The following is a 17,730-nucleotide window of genomic DNA, read 5'->3' on the forward strand; positions in this document are numbered from 1 at the left end:
TTGATCGGTTTCGTGAATATTATAAAATCAAGAACTTTCATGACATAATAGACATTTATACAAACTTTGCGTATCAAAGAATGAATTCATTTTCAAATTTTACTGCCTTAGCATACGAAACAGCACACCGGAAAGCTGATTTACCAAAATGGCGGACGACCAAGAGCAGGTGTGCTTTTCTCGAAATTAACCGGTTAATAAGTTGTATTTTGAAACAAATATATAAGTGTCAGTCGTTAAGTTATCACATTTCAATACGGGCTCATGTTCCCAGTGAATCCTTGTTTTCTTGTATTGCCAACTGTCACTGTATGCTATGTCCAAAAGGAATCCACAGAGTTCGAATTTGAATGCAATGATATGCTGTCACGACTGTGCGCCCGCCAGTATCGGGTGTATGGCATGATACACTAATGAGTGTAGAATATTCTAAGTGCTTTTTATTTACATTTCAGCAAGTACCTGCGCAGACAGTGGAAGAACCACTGGATCTCATTCGACTCAGCCTGGATGAACGTATTTATGTGAAGATGAGAAATGACAGAGAGTTGCGAGGCAGATTGCATGTAAGACATTTTGTTTGAAAGTGACATATACATCTCTCTGAAGATATATGTCTAACAAAGTCTAATGCATCACACTCACTACAGAGGTTTAGTTAATTTAAAAAGAATTTGTTGAACTAAAGTAAACAGCTTGCGCTTACTGACAAAGAAATAAGTCCCAGTGAATGATCCCATGCTTGTCACAATAGGAGACCAGTGTTTACTCTAGTTAGGCTAGCTGCTGAAATCTACACATCCACTTTGCAACTTTGCATCAAAGCTCAAAACACTGATACTTTGTTCCCTTTAAACTAACGTAGCAGGGTTATAATGGTGTCACACACAGGAATGGTGCGAATTTCTGCTACTTCACAACATGTTGCATTGCCACCCCTCTCCAATATAAACATAAAGGCAAATTGAGTGGTTTTGCTGATGTTTTTTGCTACAAGTCCATTTTAAGTTTTCGATTTGAAATTAATTTGTATTTGAAACCATGTGCCTGGATGCCACACTCAGTTGATAATTCTTGCATTATGATTGAATTAAATGATGAATGACATGTTGTTTTTCTTTTCAGGCTTATGATCAGCATTTGAATATGATCATGGGAGAAGTTGAGGAAACAGTCACAACTGTAGAGATTGATGAGGAAACATATGAAGAAATCTACAAGGTATTAACATGATTAACATATGATTAACTGAAACAACCTTTTTACACCAACAAAAAAATCCTCAAACTTCGAAAAAACAGAGACATCTTTAGACACTGGTTGAAAATCAATAAATCTTGGACTGACAAATTGAAAAGACACCCATGGGGATTCCAGGGCTCGATCATAAGTTTGTAAAGATAAATGACACTTGTCATGTTCACATGGTGAAGGAGCCAATTAGAAACCTGAGAAAAATATTTTCGGAGTCAATTAAACTTACAAATTGTGAAAACACTTCTGTGCATTCTATATTAGCCTGTATGTCACTAGTTTAAAGCCTGATTCTTGTAAAAATTTGTAAGCTAAGCTATTAAAAGTTGATACAATAAACATGATAAAACTAAAATCTACTGAAAATAATACCAAGAGAGAAGTTTGGGCTAGTAGATTAAAAAATATTTGGCACAGACTGCTATTTGTCATCCCAAACTGGCTCCCATTTGAGATATCGCTTGGGTTAGATCTACATTGTAGATATCGCTGCAATTAAATTGCATCACAATGTTTTGCATGCCATTGTCCATTACTGTCTCCAAATTGAAAAAGTTGGAAGAATGATGTTGGATGATAAATAAAATCTCACCCTCATGTCTTTTGATATCAAATATATCAACACTTGTTGATAAAAGTGGAAAACTCCTTGGCAAGCTTCGAAGTTTTTCCACTTTTATCAATTCATGTTGATATATTTGTTATCAAAAGACACTGGGTCGAGATTCTCTTTATGTAAATATACCTTTACCATTCTTTTTCATCCATATACACGCTATAACATGCTAAACTATATATGCAAAAATGTGTATCAATATGTGCCATGATTCTCAAAACAATACCCACAGCTTGGGTCCAACTTGGGATTTAATGCAGAATAGGTCCACACGCCTGTTAGTCATATAATATAGTGATGTTTTTTTTGTCTGCTTTCCAATAACATCTCTTATAGTTTTGTGATAGTTATCATGTGCCAAAAACTTTTAAGTCTACAATCCTGAACTTTTATCCTTGCGTTTTTGTCAATAGGTTTTTGTCACAGTATATGGACTAGTGTTTACTGTTTTTACCATGTTTACGAGACCGAAAGCAATTTTTCTTTCTTTTTTCCTTTTTCCAATAGCAATTTTATTAGACTCTGGCTTCAAACAGGTGGCTAAGGCTGCAGACATCTGTTCTCATGAGAGTTACTAATGATGTGTTAACATTCCAGTCAACAAAGAGGAACATCCCCATGCTGTTTGTACGAGGAGACGGCGTCATTCTTGTTTCCCCACCCATGAGAACAGGGACATGAGTTGGAGGTCTTCACCCATTTCCCATCATCAATCATTTTAATAATACTGTGACTAACTTGTGAAGGACACTTGAAGATAGAGTGCAATCTCAACTCAATTTCTGGTCCAAGGGAAGTAACTATCAGCTTGGGTCATGAGGCTGATATTGGACATAAGTTTGATACACAAAATCTCATTGTATGACCATCATGTTGGTTATGTTCATGAAGAATAAAACAATTCATTTGTACTTGATGTGGTCATAGTTATCTGTTTTCCTTTGGAGAGGGCACGGGTTGCCTTAATCTCATTAAAATCAGATCTAAGTTCTCGCTGCAGCTAAACAAAGATCTGAGGACATCCCATTATGGGTCACGTCAGAACGACCTTTCGCGAATTTTGACCGACCACTGAAACGACTAACAAGAAGTCAACATCAGCCAATTAGAAAGCAGCTTTCTTAAGCTTTACGGCACTCGTTTCAACCTGGCGACTTCCATTTCAGACTATGCTTGAAAAATATGTTGACACAGTTCTCGATTAAAAATTTGAAAACTGAACAAACGAACATTCCAGAATGTCTAACATTCATTCTTTTTTCGTAACATTTGACAATTATTGCATACCTTTGTCCATTATTTCAACTTCAATATTTTTGTCCAATTTGCCGCCCATACTCTTGACTGAATATCATGACTGGGTTAATATGTACCCAAACAAAGAAACGCATAAGTGCCCATGGAATGATGAGAGGACAGATGATTTTGGGGGAAAGTTCAGCCCACTCAGCCTGCAGTGTATGAGGTTCAGGTTTGATGTTCCTGTGTAAGGAGATTTCCTCTGCCACCGCCATATCTGTCAATCTTCCGTACACAGTTGGCATCAAAGCAACCTTGGCAGTGTAGGGGCGGTCGGGTAGCCTAGTGGTTAAAGCGTGCGCTCGTCACACCGAAGACCCGGGTTCGATTCCCGACAACGGTACTATGTGTGAAGCCCGTTTCTGGTGTCCCCCGCCGTGATGTTGCTGGAATATTGCTAAAAGCGGTGTAAAACCATGCTCACTCACTCACTCACTCCTTGGCAGTGTTGGCACACAATGGCTGTCCAATCAATTCAATGCAGCACAAATCTTCACTTGTCCCTGAACCAAACAGTTCTCCACTGCATGCTCGACACCGCTATGTCACAGTAGAAGAAGTTATAGATGCTGCTGAGGTACACCTTCACAGCAAATGACAGAGCAGCCCTGGGCAACCATTGTAACACTGGGATGGCCTGACCTGAGTTGTCACCGTGATCTTGGTACCAATACTAGGGCTGGGACGGGTAACTCGGATACCCGGGTCAGGTGGGTACTGAGTAGGACCCGGGTACCCACAGGACAACCCGGACCAGTGGTTAGTCACATGACATATTGTCTAATGACTAAAATTATCTGGAACTCTATGGTTACACTATAAGTCATTAATGTTTGCTTTTCTTTCTGACTATGCACCCATTCTTCCTGACTTTTCATATGGTTGAATAAACATATAACTTAAGTCAACTTCAGTGTATGTATGACCAGATTGTTTAATACATGTATCTAAATACGTTCTGCCAGGGCTATGCTAAAAAAAGTTTCCATTCGGATATCTCCTGAGACCTAGAATGGGTACCCGGGTAGTAGGTAAGGTAATAGGGGGTGGGTACCCGGGTAGTAAATTTGGACTTGTCCCAGCCCTAACCAATACCAAAGTCTTGAGATGGTGCTCTTGCCGACTGATTCTTCTACTTTAACTTGTGCTCCAGTTATTTATGGCATGACTTCTGTATTCTTTCTGTATGGTTACATTGGGGTTATTAATTTTTATAACCCCCTGCATATAATGTGGTGGAATATAGCAGTCAGTCAGTCCTTCCGTCCGTCCGTTCGCCTGTCTGTCCGTAATCATTTCCTTTTCCGGGGGCAGAACTCAAAAACCATTCAGTGTATTTGATAGAAACTTAGCAAATCTATCAGTCACATACTGAAGTGGTGCCTTTTGCTATTTAGGAATTTTATATAAATTTTTATTTTTTATGTTTCCATGGCAACAAGTTGGACTTAGGTTCTATAAGGGTGGTGTTCGTTTCCAGAGCGTAACTCAAAAAACGTTAAATACTTTTTTACAAAACTTTGCATGTCTACCAGGCACATACTGAACTGGTGCCTTTTGATATTTAGCACTTTTAGAAATTTTTATTGTTTACGTTTCCATGGCAACAAGTTGGATTTAAGTTTTAATAAAAGGTGGGTTCACTTATAGAGTATAACAAATAAACTGTTAAATATTTCCTTGCCAAACATTGCATGTCTATATATAAAGTACATACTGAACTGGTGCCATTTGATATTATGGAGTTTTAGAGATGTTTATTTTAGAATTTCCATTGCAGCTATTTTGACATGGGCTAAGAGAAATGTTGGGTCAGTTACCTGGTTTGGGCCAATAACATGTTAAATTGGGTGGGGGATATAGACGACTTTGTTGACTATCCCTTGTTTAGTTATTGTTTCTTGTAATTTGTCATTTGTTTGCATAAAAAACACACACAGAAACACACTTGTTTTACTTTCTATGTCATATGGATGCGACCATGGTAGATCTTTTGTGGGTAAACAGACCGCCGTCAAACAGCTGGAATATTGCTGAGTGCAGCGTAAAACAAACAAACAAACAAAATCTTCTGTATTACAGCTGGAATATTGCGGACTGTGACAAAAAACAAACAAAAATCTGGAGAACTCTTGGAATGGAAGAAAAACAATAAAACACCTCAAGTTTTGATTGATGTTTATTTACAATATTTTCATGATATATACATTTGGATAACTGCTCTTAGCAAGAGTATAATATGGTGTTTGACAAGGACAACATAAAGGATGACATCACATTTACACAGACATTCATACAAGCATGATAATCATTAGAACTGTACAGTTTATAAATTACAAATGTCTAACAATACTGTCTACACAGATTCAACAATGTTAGCTTACCCTTGGATATTGTATCAAATATCAGTTGTATATCACCAATGATAACTACAGGCACTAAAAAGACTTGTCTGCATTTTCATCTATATCATTTAAAATCATTTGACTACACGAAATTATGACTTGCTCATTAGACAGCTAGTCACCTGGGATGTCTATTGGCACTGTGATGTTCTCACACAAGTAATTTGCATGTTATTTGTTAATTCTAAAAATCCCATTCCCAAAGCTCCAAAGGCTGCATTGATTCAAGTATGTTATCAACCGACACAAGAATACGGGAAATCTATAAGAATTATGACAAAGTCAAATTCTGTATTCGAGGCAATAAGCGCCCAGGGCGCTCTCAAAATTAGAAATAGGGGGCTCTTATTAGAATATTATTTTGGTGGAAAAAACAGAGTTGAAAGATAAATTTCGTGGTTTATGCTGACAGCCTGAAATGTTTATGTACGACATATATTTTTCCAGAATTTCATTGCCCTTAATTAAGGGTGCATATAACACACGAGTGGGTATTATACGTGAATAAATAAGTCTTGTGTACATTGATCAATCGGAAGGAGTGCTAATTGGGATTGTTCACTTGTCAATATGTTAGCAATTATCGCCGTGGGCGCTTATTACGTCGAATACGGTACTCCTAACCCCAAACCATGAATCTGCAGCAAGATGAAAGTTACAAGCTTAGAAAGTGAGGGATCCTGACCATTTTGGGGGAAATTTTAAAATTGTGTGCTCAGTCTTTGCAACAAGTGAGTGAGTTGTGTTTAACGCTGCTTTTAATAGCATTCCAGTTATATCGCGGCGTGTCAGCTTAATGTGGGAGGAAAGCCCGAAGTGTTGCAGGTCTCAGACGTTTATCACTTCGGTGAAACCCACAAGCACGGGTATGGTGCTGACAAACCTAGAAACATAATCGGGGCGAACCGGGATTCCAACCCACAATCATAGGTTTCTGGCGTGCCCAAGGGACGCAACTCTGCACAGCGAATCGCGGCGCCTTAGATGACTGGGCCACCCGTGACCCCTCTTCACAACAAGAAAATATATAAATATTCATGATCTCTAAAAATGTTTGTTCAGTATATTCTTAAGACAACGATCCCTGCACATTTTTCCTTTTTTAACAAAGACTATCACAGCATGTCCCCAGGTCCACAAGTGGAACCAGACTCGAGTGGGTCATTGCAAATTGACTGAAGAAATGTGAAGACCCTGTATCATGTCATTTCACACATTTAAATTACATAAGGTGTGAAGACTAGATCCTGAGCATGAAATAGCTGTGAGAATAGTTGACTAGGACTGGGATCATTCTGATATGTGAACGGACTATTGACTGAATGTGGTTTTACACCACTCGGCAATATTATGGACATATTGTCGTGTCATCACCCTAGGAACAAGACCTGGCAGTTGTTCACAGAACAACCCAAGTCCAGGGGTCCACGTCATAACCTTAATGACTAAAGAAGGTGTCCCATGATTCAAATACTATGGGAGCAAATCTCACCAACCCCTGGACCAACCTCAATTTCAAACACCCCTGAAGGGCTACTGTTCCAAGATCAGCATACTCACACCCCAATCTACCCACCCTGTCCATTTTCAGCAGTCATTCTGTGCACCTGATTTTCACAATGGAAATACAAATCACGTTATGTACAATTGCACCGTGCAAGACCCGCATGTGTTAATAACGGTATGTACTAGGGCTGGGACGAGTCCTAATTTACTACCCAGGTATCCATCTCCCTATTACCCGACCCTCCCCGGGTACCCATTGTAGGTCTGAAGAGATAGGTACAAAATGTCTGATTGGGTATTTTCTTACAATAGCCCTGGCAAAACATATTTAGATATATGTCTCAAACAATCTGGTCATGCATACACTGAAGTGATATCTTTATTCAACCATATGAAAAGTCAGAAGCAATGGGTGCATAGTCAGAAAGAAATGCGAACATTAGTGACTTGTAGTGTAACCATTAGAAATCGAGATAATTTTTGTCATTAAACAATGTATCACCTGACTAACCACGGGTCCGGATAGTCCTGTGGGTACCCGGGTCCTACTCAGTACCCACCTGACCCGGGTACCTGAGTTACCCGTCCCACCCCTAGTATGTCCTTACAAACAGTGACTTCACTTGTTGCATTTGGAGGACAAGAATAACCTGACACATGAACTGACACATTTAAAGCATGCATCGAATTCAAAGGCAATAGGTGATGCAAGGGTCAAAACATCTAACACTTTGCTAATTCAACAAGTAGACCATACTACCAACTGACAAGGGATAATTGCAGACCTTGCCAAGGGAACAAAGCAGTGACTTCATACCAAGAATGTGGATCACTGCTGTCTGAGTGAGCTATGTTTAATGCCGTTTGAACAATCATTCAGTTAGATCATAGGGTGACAGCTTGATGTGGGAGGAAAGCCCAGAGTGATGAAAGTCATAAATGTTTCTCTCTTTGGTGAACCCATAAGTACAGATATGATGTGACAAGTCAAGAGGATTAATTGGGGCAAATTTGTTTGTTTGTGTTTAATGCCACACTTGACAATATTCCAGCTATATGACGGCGGTCTGTAAATAATCAAGTATGGACAAGACAATCCAGTGATTGACATCATGAGCATCGATCTAAACAATCGGGATACGATGCCATGCATCAACCATGTCAGCGAGCCTGACCACCTGATCAGGTAATCACCTCATGCGACAAACATAGTCGCCTCTTTCAGCAAGCATGGGTTGCTGAAGACCTATTCTACCCGGATCTTCACAGGTTGTGGCCAACCTGAGATTCAAACCCAGGACAAGTAAAATCTTTCCAGAGCTGAAAAGAAAGAAACATGAAATTGCGGTGTCTGGAGATCTGGGAACCAATGCCCATGTGCATATGAGGAAATACGTTTCAAAATGATAATCTTTTGCACCTATTAAGTAGACACCGTGAAAGTTTTGGGTCATACACAAAGCGCCACAGGAGTTTGATCATGTACCATAATCGATGTAATCCGTCTTTTGATCCTGTGCCATATTCGATGTGATTAGTCCATCTCCCCAAACCACCACATCAAGATGCTTCCCCAAACCACAGCATCAAGATGCTAAAATCTCACACCCTCTCCTGTGTTACACATCGAACAAATTTCCAAGTAAAATCCAGAAGATGCAATACACCACATGTAGCACACTTTTCTGATGCAGATTTCAATTCCAACTGTAACATATATCCCCCCTGTTTGCTTCTGACCTGGTTAATTACCTGGTCGACTGCAGAAAATGCTTCTGAGAGAGGTATTTTCAGGATTTTGACAACATTTGAACTTCACACATGTTGCAAAATGCAGTTTGGGACTTGAACCACTGGTCTGAAGCCAGTAAAAGGCTGGTCTAGTATGCTGAGCTAATATGTGTAATAGTCCATATAATAACACTAAAATCAACTGAAAATGATGTTAAGAGCCATGTTCAAGGTAAACTAAAAAATTCATTACCGTATTCGACTTAATAAGCGCCCAGGGCTCTCTCAAAATTCGTAATACAGGGCTCTTATTAGAGTATTATTTTGGTGGAAAAGAGTTGAAAGATAAATTTCGTGGTTTGTGATGACAGCCTGAAATGTTTATGTACGACAGATATATTTTTCCAGAATTTAATTGCCCATAATTAAGGGTGCATATAACACAAGAGTGCGTATTATACGCAAATAAATAAGTCTTGTGTACATTGATCAATCAGAAGGGGTGAGTATTGGGAAAAGTTCACTTGCCAATATGTTAGCAATTATCGCTGTGGGCAATTATTAGAGCGCGGCGCTTATTATGTCGAATACGATATTCATAATAACTTGAACGCAAGAACATGTATGCCATAAAAAGAACACATATGATATGCCATTACCTGATAATAATCCACAAACACTGGACTGACCACATGGCTACAGTTCAAAACCTGTCGGTAGTGCTTGCCTCACAACTATCTACCGTTACGTAGATAACGCTTGCCTCATGACTACTTACACATGTACAATCCCTGGGTTGAGTTATTTCAGTGATAACTGGCTCTTATTCACATAAAACTACACACAATACTTCATCAGTAGCTGCCCTATGAGAGTTAGTTGATAGCTTCTATGAGATCATTAATAGTTGACTGATTAAGGATGATTATTAGTACATCAAATAGTGTCATAGCCCTGATTATCCGAGAAGTCAGTCTTATATTAGCCTGTACCTGAGAACATCTCACAACCTCAACACTACCTTTATAGTGGGCAAGTTTAACTTTCAAACAACAGCTAAAAGGCTCTTTCAAAGAGATATCGCCATTTTGTCACACAAGTGAATGTAAATCTACTCAGGTGGCATATTCAAACTTAAATGCACTTGGGAGGATCTGTACTTTGGTTGGGTTCTTAGAAAGACTGGAAACTCATAACTACATCAACAAGACAACACTAATGAGCTGGGTTTGTTTGTTTGTTTGTTTGTTGTTTAACGCCACACTCAGCAATATTCCAGCTATATGACGGTGGTCTGTAAAATAATCGAATCTGGACCAGACAATCAAGTCATTGACATCATGAGCATCGATCCACGCAATTGGGATCGATGACATTATCAACCAAGTCAGCAACCTGACAACCCGATCCCGTTAGTCACCTTTTACGACAAGCATAGTCGCCTTTTATGGCAAGTATGGGTTGCTGAAGACCTATTCTACCCCAGAGAGCTGGGTTTGACACTGCTTTGAACAGTATTCAGTTAGATGATCAAAGAAATGCTAAATGTGAGTGAGTGAGCTGGGTGAAAAGCTGCTTTGGACAGTATCCAGTTATATCAGCTTAATTTTGGAGGAAAGACCGAAGTGATGCAGGTCTCAGACGTTTTACCACTTTGGTGAAACCCACAAGCACAGGTATGGTGCTGACAAATCACAAGTTTCTGGCCTGCCCAAGGAACTCGTATCTGCACAGCAAAATGCTGTGCCTTTGACGATTAGGCATCCCATGCTGCCTGCTAAATGAGAGAGGACAACCCAAAGACTATTACCACATTGGTAAGTGATTGCGTTTGGTGTAAAGCCAATTTCAACAGTATTTCACTTGTACTACAGAGTGTCTGCTTGATGTGTGAGGAAAGCCCTAGGTGATGCAGGTCTAAGACATTTACCACCTTGGTGAAAAGCACAAGCACTGGTTACCACATTAGTGTCTCATCAGCACTGCTATGGTGCTGGAAGATCAAGGATCGTAATCAAAGCAAATTCAAGCCCACGACCAGTGGATCCTTGCAAGCCTAAGGGGTGCAACTCTACACAGAATTGTAGTGCCTGATACACTGCAACAATGTGTCCCCACAACACACTGTCCCACAACGTGTTGCTCCTCCCAGCTCACACTGACATCAACATCAGTGCTGCATCCTCATGATGTATTGTCACTTATCGTCCATCTATAAAATATTACTCATAAATCAGAACAATAAATCAACATTGTTTTAATAGTTTGATGTGGTCTAATAGATGAATAAACCACCTATCTGACATCTACAGTACCCTGCATCAATACATTAATAAAACTAACCTTGTGCATTTCTTTCCACACATGAAAGCTGGAGTGAGTGAGTTGGGTTTAATGTCGCTTTTAACGGTATTCCAGTTATATTGCGGCGTGTCAGCTTAATGTGGGAGGAAAGCCCGAAGTCATGCAGGTCTCTGACGTTTACCACTTCGGTGAAACCCAAGAGCATGGGCATGGTACAGACAAACCAAGAAACATAATTGGGGCAAACCGGGATTCTGCAACTCTGCATAGCGAATCGCGGTGCCTTGGACGACTGGGCCACCCGTGCCCCCATGAACGCTGGAAGATCATGATGATTAAAGTTGGAAATGATTGGGAACTCAGATAACATACTTTTTAAGATTCCATTGCCCCTAGCCCCAATTTACACACATCTGACAAGTTAGTTAACTATTAGTTAATGATCACATCACCTTCATCAGCAGATGGCTGTGGTTAAAACAACACAGTTGAACAGAGCCATTTTGTTATATACTATTCAAAAGAAGTTAAAGATCACCCAATTCTTTCATCTGTAAACGCCTGATTCTTTTATATTCTTATAGGTAATCTGCAACGAACACCTAATTCTATCATATTCTTTTAGTTATCTATAAACACCTGATTCTTTCATATTACTGTAGTTAATCTGTAAACGCCTGATTCTTTCATATTCTTATAGTTAATCTGCAATGAACACCTAATTCTATCATATTCTTTTAGTTATCTGTAAACACCTGATTCTTTCATATTACTGTAGTTAATCTGTAAACGCCTGATTCTTTCATATTCTTGTAGTTAATCTGCAACGAACACCTAATTCTATCATATTCTTTTAGTTAATCTGTAACAAACACCTGATTCTTTCATATTACTATAGTTAATCTGTAAACGCCTGATTCTTTCATATTCTTGTAGTTAATCTGCAACGAACACCTAATTCTATCATATTCTTTTAGTTATCTGTAAACACCTGATTCTTTCATATTACTGTAGTTAATCTGTAAACGCCTGATTCTTTCATATTCTTATAGTTAATCTGCAACGAACACCTAATTCTATCATATTCTTTTAGTTAATCTGTAACAAACACCTGATTCTTTCATATTACTATAGTTAATCTGTAAACGCCTGATTCTTTCATATTCTTGTAGTTAATCTGCAACGAACACCTGATTCTTTCATATTACTACAGTTGTCATGCCATGACAGATTAGCAAAAGAATATGAAAGAATCAGGTGTTCTTTAAATACATTTGTTGTCAGCAGTATTACAGCTATATCACAGCAGCCTGGACCAGACAAACCACTGATCTAAATGCTAGCAACCATGCAGTCAGGGAACAAGGGAACATGATCAGCTAGGCCTCAGCTGCAAGTGGTCTCTCGTAAGGTTGCCATCCCAGGTCTTTCCATCACTTCTACTCAGAAGGCATCGTGGCCAGGTGACAGTCACCTACTGCAATCAGTCTAGGGCACTGGGAAATCATTCTGACTCACAGTCACCGGACAGTCTGACTAATGTGTTAATATCATGGGTAAGTTGAATCACATCCAGACCAGCTGGTCAAAGGGAGATAACCACACTGCGCTACCTGACCCTTATCAAACCTCATGCTGATTCAAAAGTCACCTTCTCCACTTCATCCGTGAATGCCAATACAATAAGGATGACTTATATTTTAGATTAACTGATTCTAGAATATTAAACTTCAGAATTTCACCATTAACACTGTTAAAGCAATATCCTTCTGAACATGCATTAGTATTTTCATTATATTCAGTGTCTACTAATATCAGAAAATGATTGATCAAATGTGTGTAAAGATGAATTGAATACCAATCTGTGCTTATAATAACACGAACATGCTTTTACATAAAAAATTTCAATGCAACAACTCCTGGCATTGGGAGACCATTTTTCAAACTCAATAAAGATAATTCTTTTCCAAACCAGATCTGTCTGTAAGATTCATAAATACTGCACCAAGATCTACTAAAAAGTCTTGAAAGTAACTGTGACATGCAATTCCTGATTTTATCAACATATTTGCATCTTCTCAGTCACAATTACACAGACACATCCTCAAACACACACTTCCATCAGAGCATGTGCTAGTACAAATCTATACATGAAAGCCCATTGTATTGCGCAGGGGAAGCGACTCATGACGGTTGAGCAACTCTCAGTCGAACATATCCAGGCCGATTTTAGTCGAGCGGTATCAAATCCACGAGGTTTCCTTTAGGCTGCGTCATGTGATCAGGGAAGTAATTCACCAGCAAATCAAACAGATCTGTCCGACTTTGAAAATGTTCATTCACATCGGAATCTGAAAATAATGATATTTTCATTTTCATTTTCTTGTATTTAATCATATAATGGAAAGTGAGTGAGTGAGTATGGTTTTACGCCGCTTTTAGCAATATTCCAGCAATATCATGGCGGGGGACACCAGAAATGGGCTTCACACATTGTACCCATGTCGGGAATCGAACCCGGGTCTTCAGCATGTCGGGCGAACGCATTGACCACTAGGATATCCAACCGCCCTATAATGGAAGTGTTATCAATGCAATAAACCATTCTGATAAACATGGTATCACAAATCCGATAAATATGCCAATGCTGTCATCTATTGCACACTGTCAAAACTATTGCACAATGTTCACTGAATAATCTGATAGTGGTTTTCCAATGTGTGACTACTTATGTTAACAAGCAATCATTTGGAACTCTGTGTCAACACAGGCTTTGTATTGCTGCACAGTTTCTAAACATACATTAGTGAATAGCATTATGTTTTATTTAAGTAAGACATTATATAATAAAGAGATTATTACCTTTGTGTGTTTATGAATAATAAATATCAAATATTAGGAATAAAACATATGTATTACTCTCGCCAAAGGCTCACAAGAAACAATTCATATTCCTAACATATGATGTGACAGGATTCCAATAAAATGTAAGTGGGCTATAATCTCTATATTTCAAAATTTGTTCACTCAAATTTTCTATCACTGATACTAGATATATCATTACTAGACAATGTTGACAAAAAGTTGTACTCTTTTTTGAAATTATTCATTCAGAAGAAAAAGTAGTAGTTTCCATAGAAACTGTTGTAAGGAAAGTACCTTCCAGGAGTTCATTCTCTGCACCATCGTTGAACAGGGACGAGGCAAGCAGCTGAAACTGGAAACACAGTGCAATAGTACCTTCAGTCTCCTCACAGTGTGCACATGAGAGAGCAAGTGAATGTCGCTGAGCACGTAGTCAATAGTAGGCTTCAAATTTTCTAAATTACAAACAAGTGATAATAATCGATGATGGATTAGTTGCTCTCTACTGGCTGTAGTGAGTGAGTGAGTATGGTTTTACGCCGCTTTTAGCAATATTCCAGCAATATCACGGCGGGGGACACCAGAAATGGGCTTCACACATTGTACCCATGTCGGGAATCGAACCCGGGTCTTCGGCGTGACGAGCGAACGCTTTAACCACTAGGCTACCCGACCACCCCTCTACTGGCTGTAAGTGTCCATAATTGATATAATTAATTGTGGAGAAAATGACATTTGACATTAGCTTTTATTTCATAATTGTCCCTTAAATATTTCTTTGTTTTGTAAATAATTATGCACAAACAGGTTCATCATCAATATGAAATTTAAGCGAACAAGATGCTTCAAATGAAGTATTTTTGACATACAACTTCTGGAAACCTAAAAGGACAATTGATTATCAATGATCATCAATGATTGATCAGTTGGAACAAACTGAATGCGATCAATGATCGATGTTTCCCAACATTACCACACACTTAGGAAACAGTCAAACTGCACTTACCTCCCTTGTCTCCTCTGTATCTGCATGGTCGACAGTGTTTGCCAGTTCGTTCTGAAGGTAGATCATGGCATTCTTAGGGTCACTTGCAGCCAGCTCCATAAAGCGGTACTTCCTGATGAGGTAGCGACACCGACGTAGAAGATGATCCGCTGAGGGCCGACAGAGCTGGGACAAGTAGAAAGATGAGTTCTTTTATTTAAGATGGAGGAAAAGCTTGTTTGTTTGTTGTGGAACGCCACACTCCGCAATATTTCAGATATATGACGTCAACCTGTAAATAACTGAGTCAGGACCAGACAATTCAGTGATTAGTATCGTGAGCAATGATCCATGCCACTGGGAGACAGTGACACACAACAACAAAGTCACCGAGCCTAACAACCCGACAGATTTGATCGCCACTTACGACAAGCATACGTTGCTGGGTACCCGGAATTCTAACCCAGAACAGCTACTGCAAAGGTAAAGTTAGTATTTCAGCTTTCTAGCACTGCTCAAATAAAACATAATTAATAATTTGGACCGAATAATGCAATGATGCTACTCACTTGCAGTGACCAAAAATCATCAAGTCTCATTTTCGGTAAGCTGTCTTTTCCTGGATTGCCTCCAAACAGGTAGTGGACCTATGACAATAAAAGAGGACGTGTGTAAGAATATTGGATGTGATTCCGTACTGTTGGAAAGCATTGAAACAAATCAGGGTCTCCAAGATCGTTATGAAAATGCTGTCAACTACTTTCTTACATTATCTGACCACACACAAAACACAAAAAACATGACTATCAATATTAAGACAACATAAAGGAGACAAAGTCATCAGTGAGTAAAGATCTGCCTGTCATAGCATACACACAAAAATGATGACATGGACGCACCTAGATTTTCACAAATCAACATTCAGGTAGGGTGAGGTGAGGTGAAATGGGGTTTAACGTCGCGTCCAAGATTATTGCACTTATATAGCGACGTGCATGTACGTGTGTGTTTGTGTGGCTGCTTGTACTAGTCCGGACTGATGCCGATTTATAGTGCTAGCTCACTGAGATACCATGCCGCAGTTTAACACGAATGCCCCACTCAGACACAGTATACTGACTCCGAGCCGACCAGTCCTTGTTTTAGCCCCTTAATGCCGAGCACCAGACAGGGTAACAACAAGTACCATCTTTTAACGTCTTTTGGTATGACGCGGCCGGGGGTCGAACCCCGGACCTTCCGCTCTCCGGGCGGACGCTCTACCACAAGACCACGGAGGCGGTCGATTCAGGTAGGGCATGAAGGAGAAAGGCTTCTTCTTTTTAATGTCCATGTCTATATCATTTATGGATGTTTGTTTGTAATCTTACAATGAGCAATATTCCAGCTATATCATGGAGCCAGGCTAACCCAGAACTGAAAGAATAACAACATTCCATGCAGTTGGGGAACAATGACACACATCCAGTTCAGGACTTTCACTCCATTCGGTGAAGGACAAAATGGCTACTGTCAAACTGATCTCTGAGTGACCTAGATAGGTATGTGTACCCACATTCAAGACCCTGTGGACCGGAATGTGGCTTATTAGTTGACACTTTCCACAACCAACATAGAACTGTGGCTCATTCTAACCCTTGTCCAGTGATAGAGCGTCCGCCTGGAGAGCGGAAGGTCGAGGGTTGGATCCCCGGCCGTGTCATATCAAAAAACGCTAAAAGATGGTACTTGTTGTTACCCTGTCTGATGCTCAGCATTAATGGGCTAAAACATGGACTGGATTGCTGAGTGGGGTATTCATGTTTAAACTGCAGCATGGTATCTCAGTGGGCTAGCACTAAAAATATTGGCATTGGTCGGACTAGTACATACAGCCACATTGTCAGTGGATTACGCAGCTCACCTTCCTGACATGGTCATACACCAGCTGATGTGCGAACCTCGGCACTGGTTCCACATGCTGCTGTTTGATCCAGTACTGTTGCCCTGTGTTTTCATTTTTGTAGATGCATGACCTGATAAAGAAACAAATACACTTTAAGTACACTCAACACTTTAAAGTTACAGCATCACAGCAAGGTGGTGTTAAAACTGCAACCATCCACACACACCTATCACATCTCAAGCAATGTGCATGACCAAATTTATTCAGGATTTGACAAATATTCTGATCCACTAGACAAATACGCTGATCCACTAGACAAATATGCTGGTCCACTAGACAAATATTCTGGTCCACTAGACAAATATGCTGATCCACAAGACATATACACTAGTCCACTAGACAAATACGCTGGTCCACTAGACAAATATTCTGGTCCACTAGACGGATATGCTGGTCCACTAGACAAATATGCTGGTCCACCAGACAAATACGCTGATCCACAAGACATATACACTAGTCCACTAGACAAATACGCTGGTCCTATGGACAAATATTCTGGTCCACTAGACAAATATGTTGATCCACAAGACATATACACTAGTCCACTAGACAAATACGCTGGTCCTATGGACAAATATTCTGGTCCACTAGACAAATATGCTGATCCACAAGACATATACACTAGTCCACTAGACAAATACGCTGGTCCACTAGACAAATATTCTGGTCCACTAGACGGATATGCTGGTCCACTAGACAAATACGCTGATCCACAAGACATATACACTAGTCCACTAGACAAATACGCTGGTCCTATGGACAAATATTCTGGTCCACTAGACAAATATGTTGATCCACAAGACATATACACTAGTCCACT

The 17,730-nt window shown here is 39.6% G+C and overlaps 2 protein-coding genes across 3 annotated transcripts in view; one reads left to right on the forward strand and one right to left on the reverse strand.

Annotated features, from left to right (window-relative positions):
• The first annotated feature begins 11 nt into the window (after positions 1-11).
• Positions 12-2,781, forward strand: LOC124146140 (U6 snRNA-associated Sm-like protein LSm3). Its single transcript, XM_046516274.2, has 4 exons — positions 12-169; positions 456-566; positions 1,126-1,221; positions 2,468-2,781. Exons 1-4 carry the CDS (start codon positions 149-151, stop codon positions 2,549-2,551), a joined length of 312 nt encoding a protein of 103 aa, XP_046372230.1. The 5' UTR covers positions 12-148; the 3' UTR covers positions 2,552-2,781.
• Positions 2,782-13,065: 10,284 nt separating this feature from the next.
• LOC124146141 (muskelin-like) overlaps positions 13,066-17,730 on the reverse strand; it is a 33,708-nt gene continuing 29,043 nt past the window's right edge. For both annotated transcript variants that reach the window (XM_046516276.2, XM_046516275.2), the window contains exons 17-21: positions 16,869-16,980; positions 15,535-15,612; positions 14,987-15,151; positions 14,275-14,332; positions 13,066-13,466 (exon numbers count right to left, since the gene is read on the reverse strand). In XM_046516276.2, the coding sequence (XP_046372232.1) occupies positions 13,345-13,466; positions 14,275-14,332; positions 14,987-15,151; positions 15,535-15,612; positions 16,869-16,980 (535 nt within the window). In that variant the 3' untranslated portion in view covers positions 13,066-13,344. The remainder of the gene's footprint in view (positions 13,467-14,274; positions 14,333-14,986; positions 15,152-15,534; positions 15,613-16,868; positions 16,981-17,730) is intronic.

This window comes from Haliotis rufescens, unplaced genomic scaffold (assembly GCF_023055435.1).
Source record: "Haliotis rufescens isolate VD_foot unplaced genomic scaffold, xgHalRufe1.0.p SCAF_16, whole genome shotgun sequence".
Lineage (NCBI taxonomy): Eukaryota > Metazoa > Mollusca > Gastropoda > Lepetellida > Haliotidae > Haliotis > Haliotis rufescens.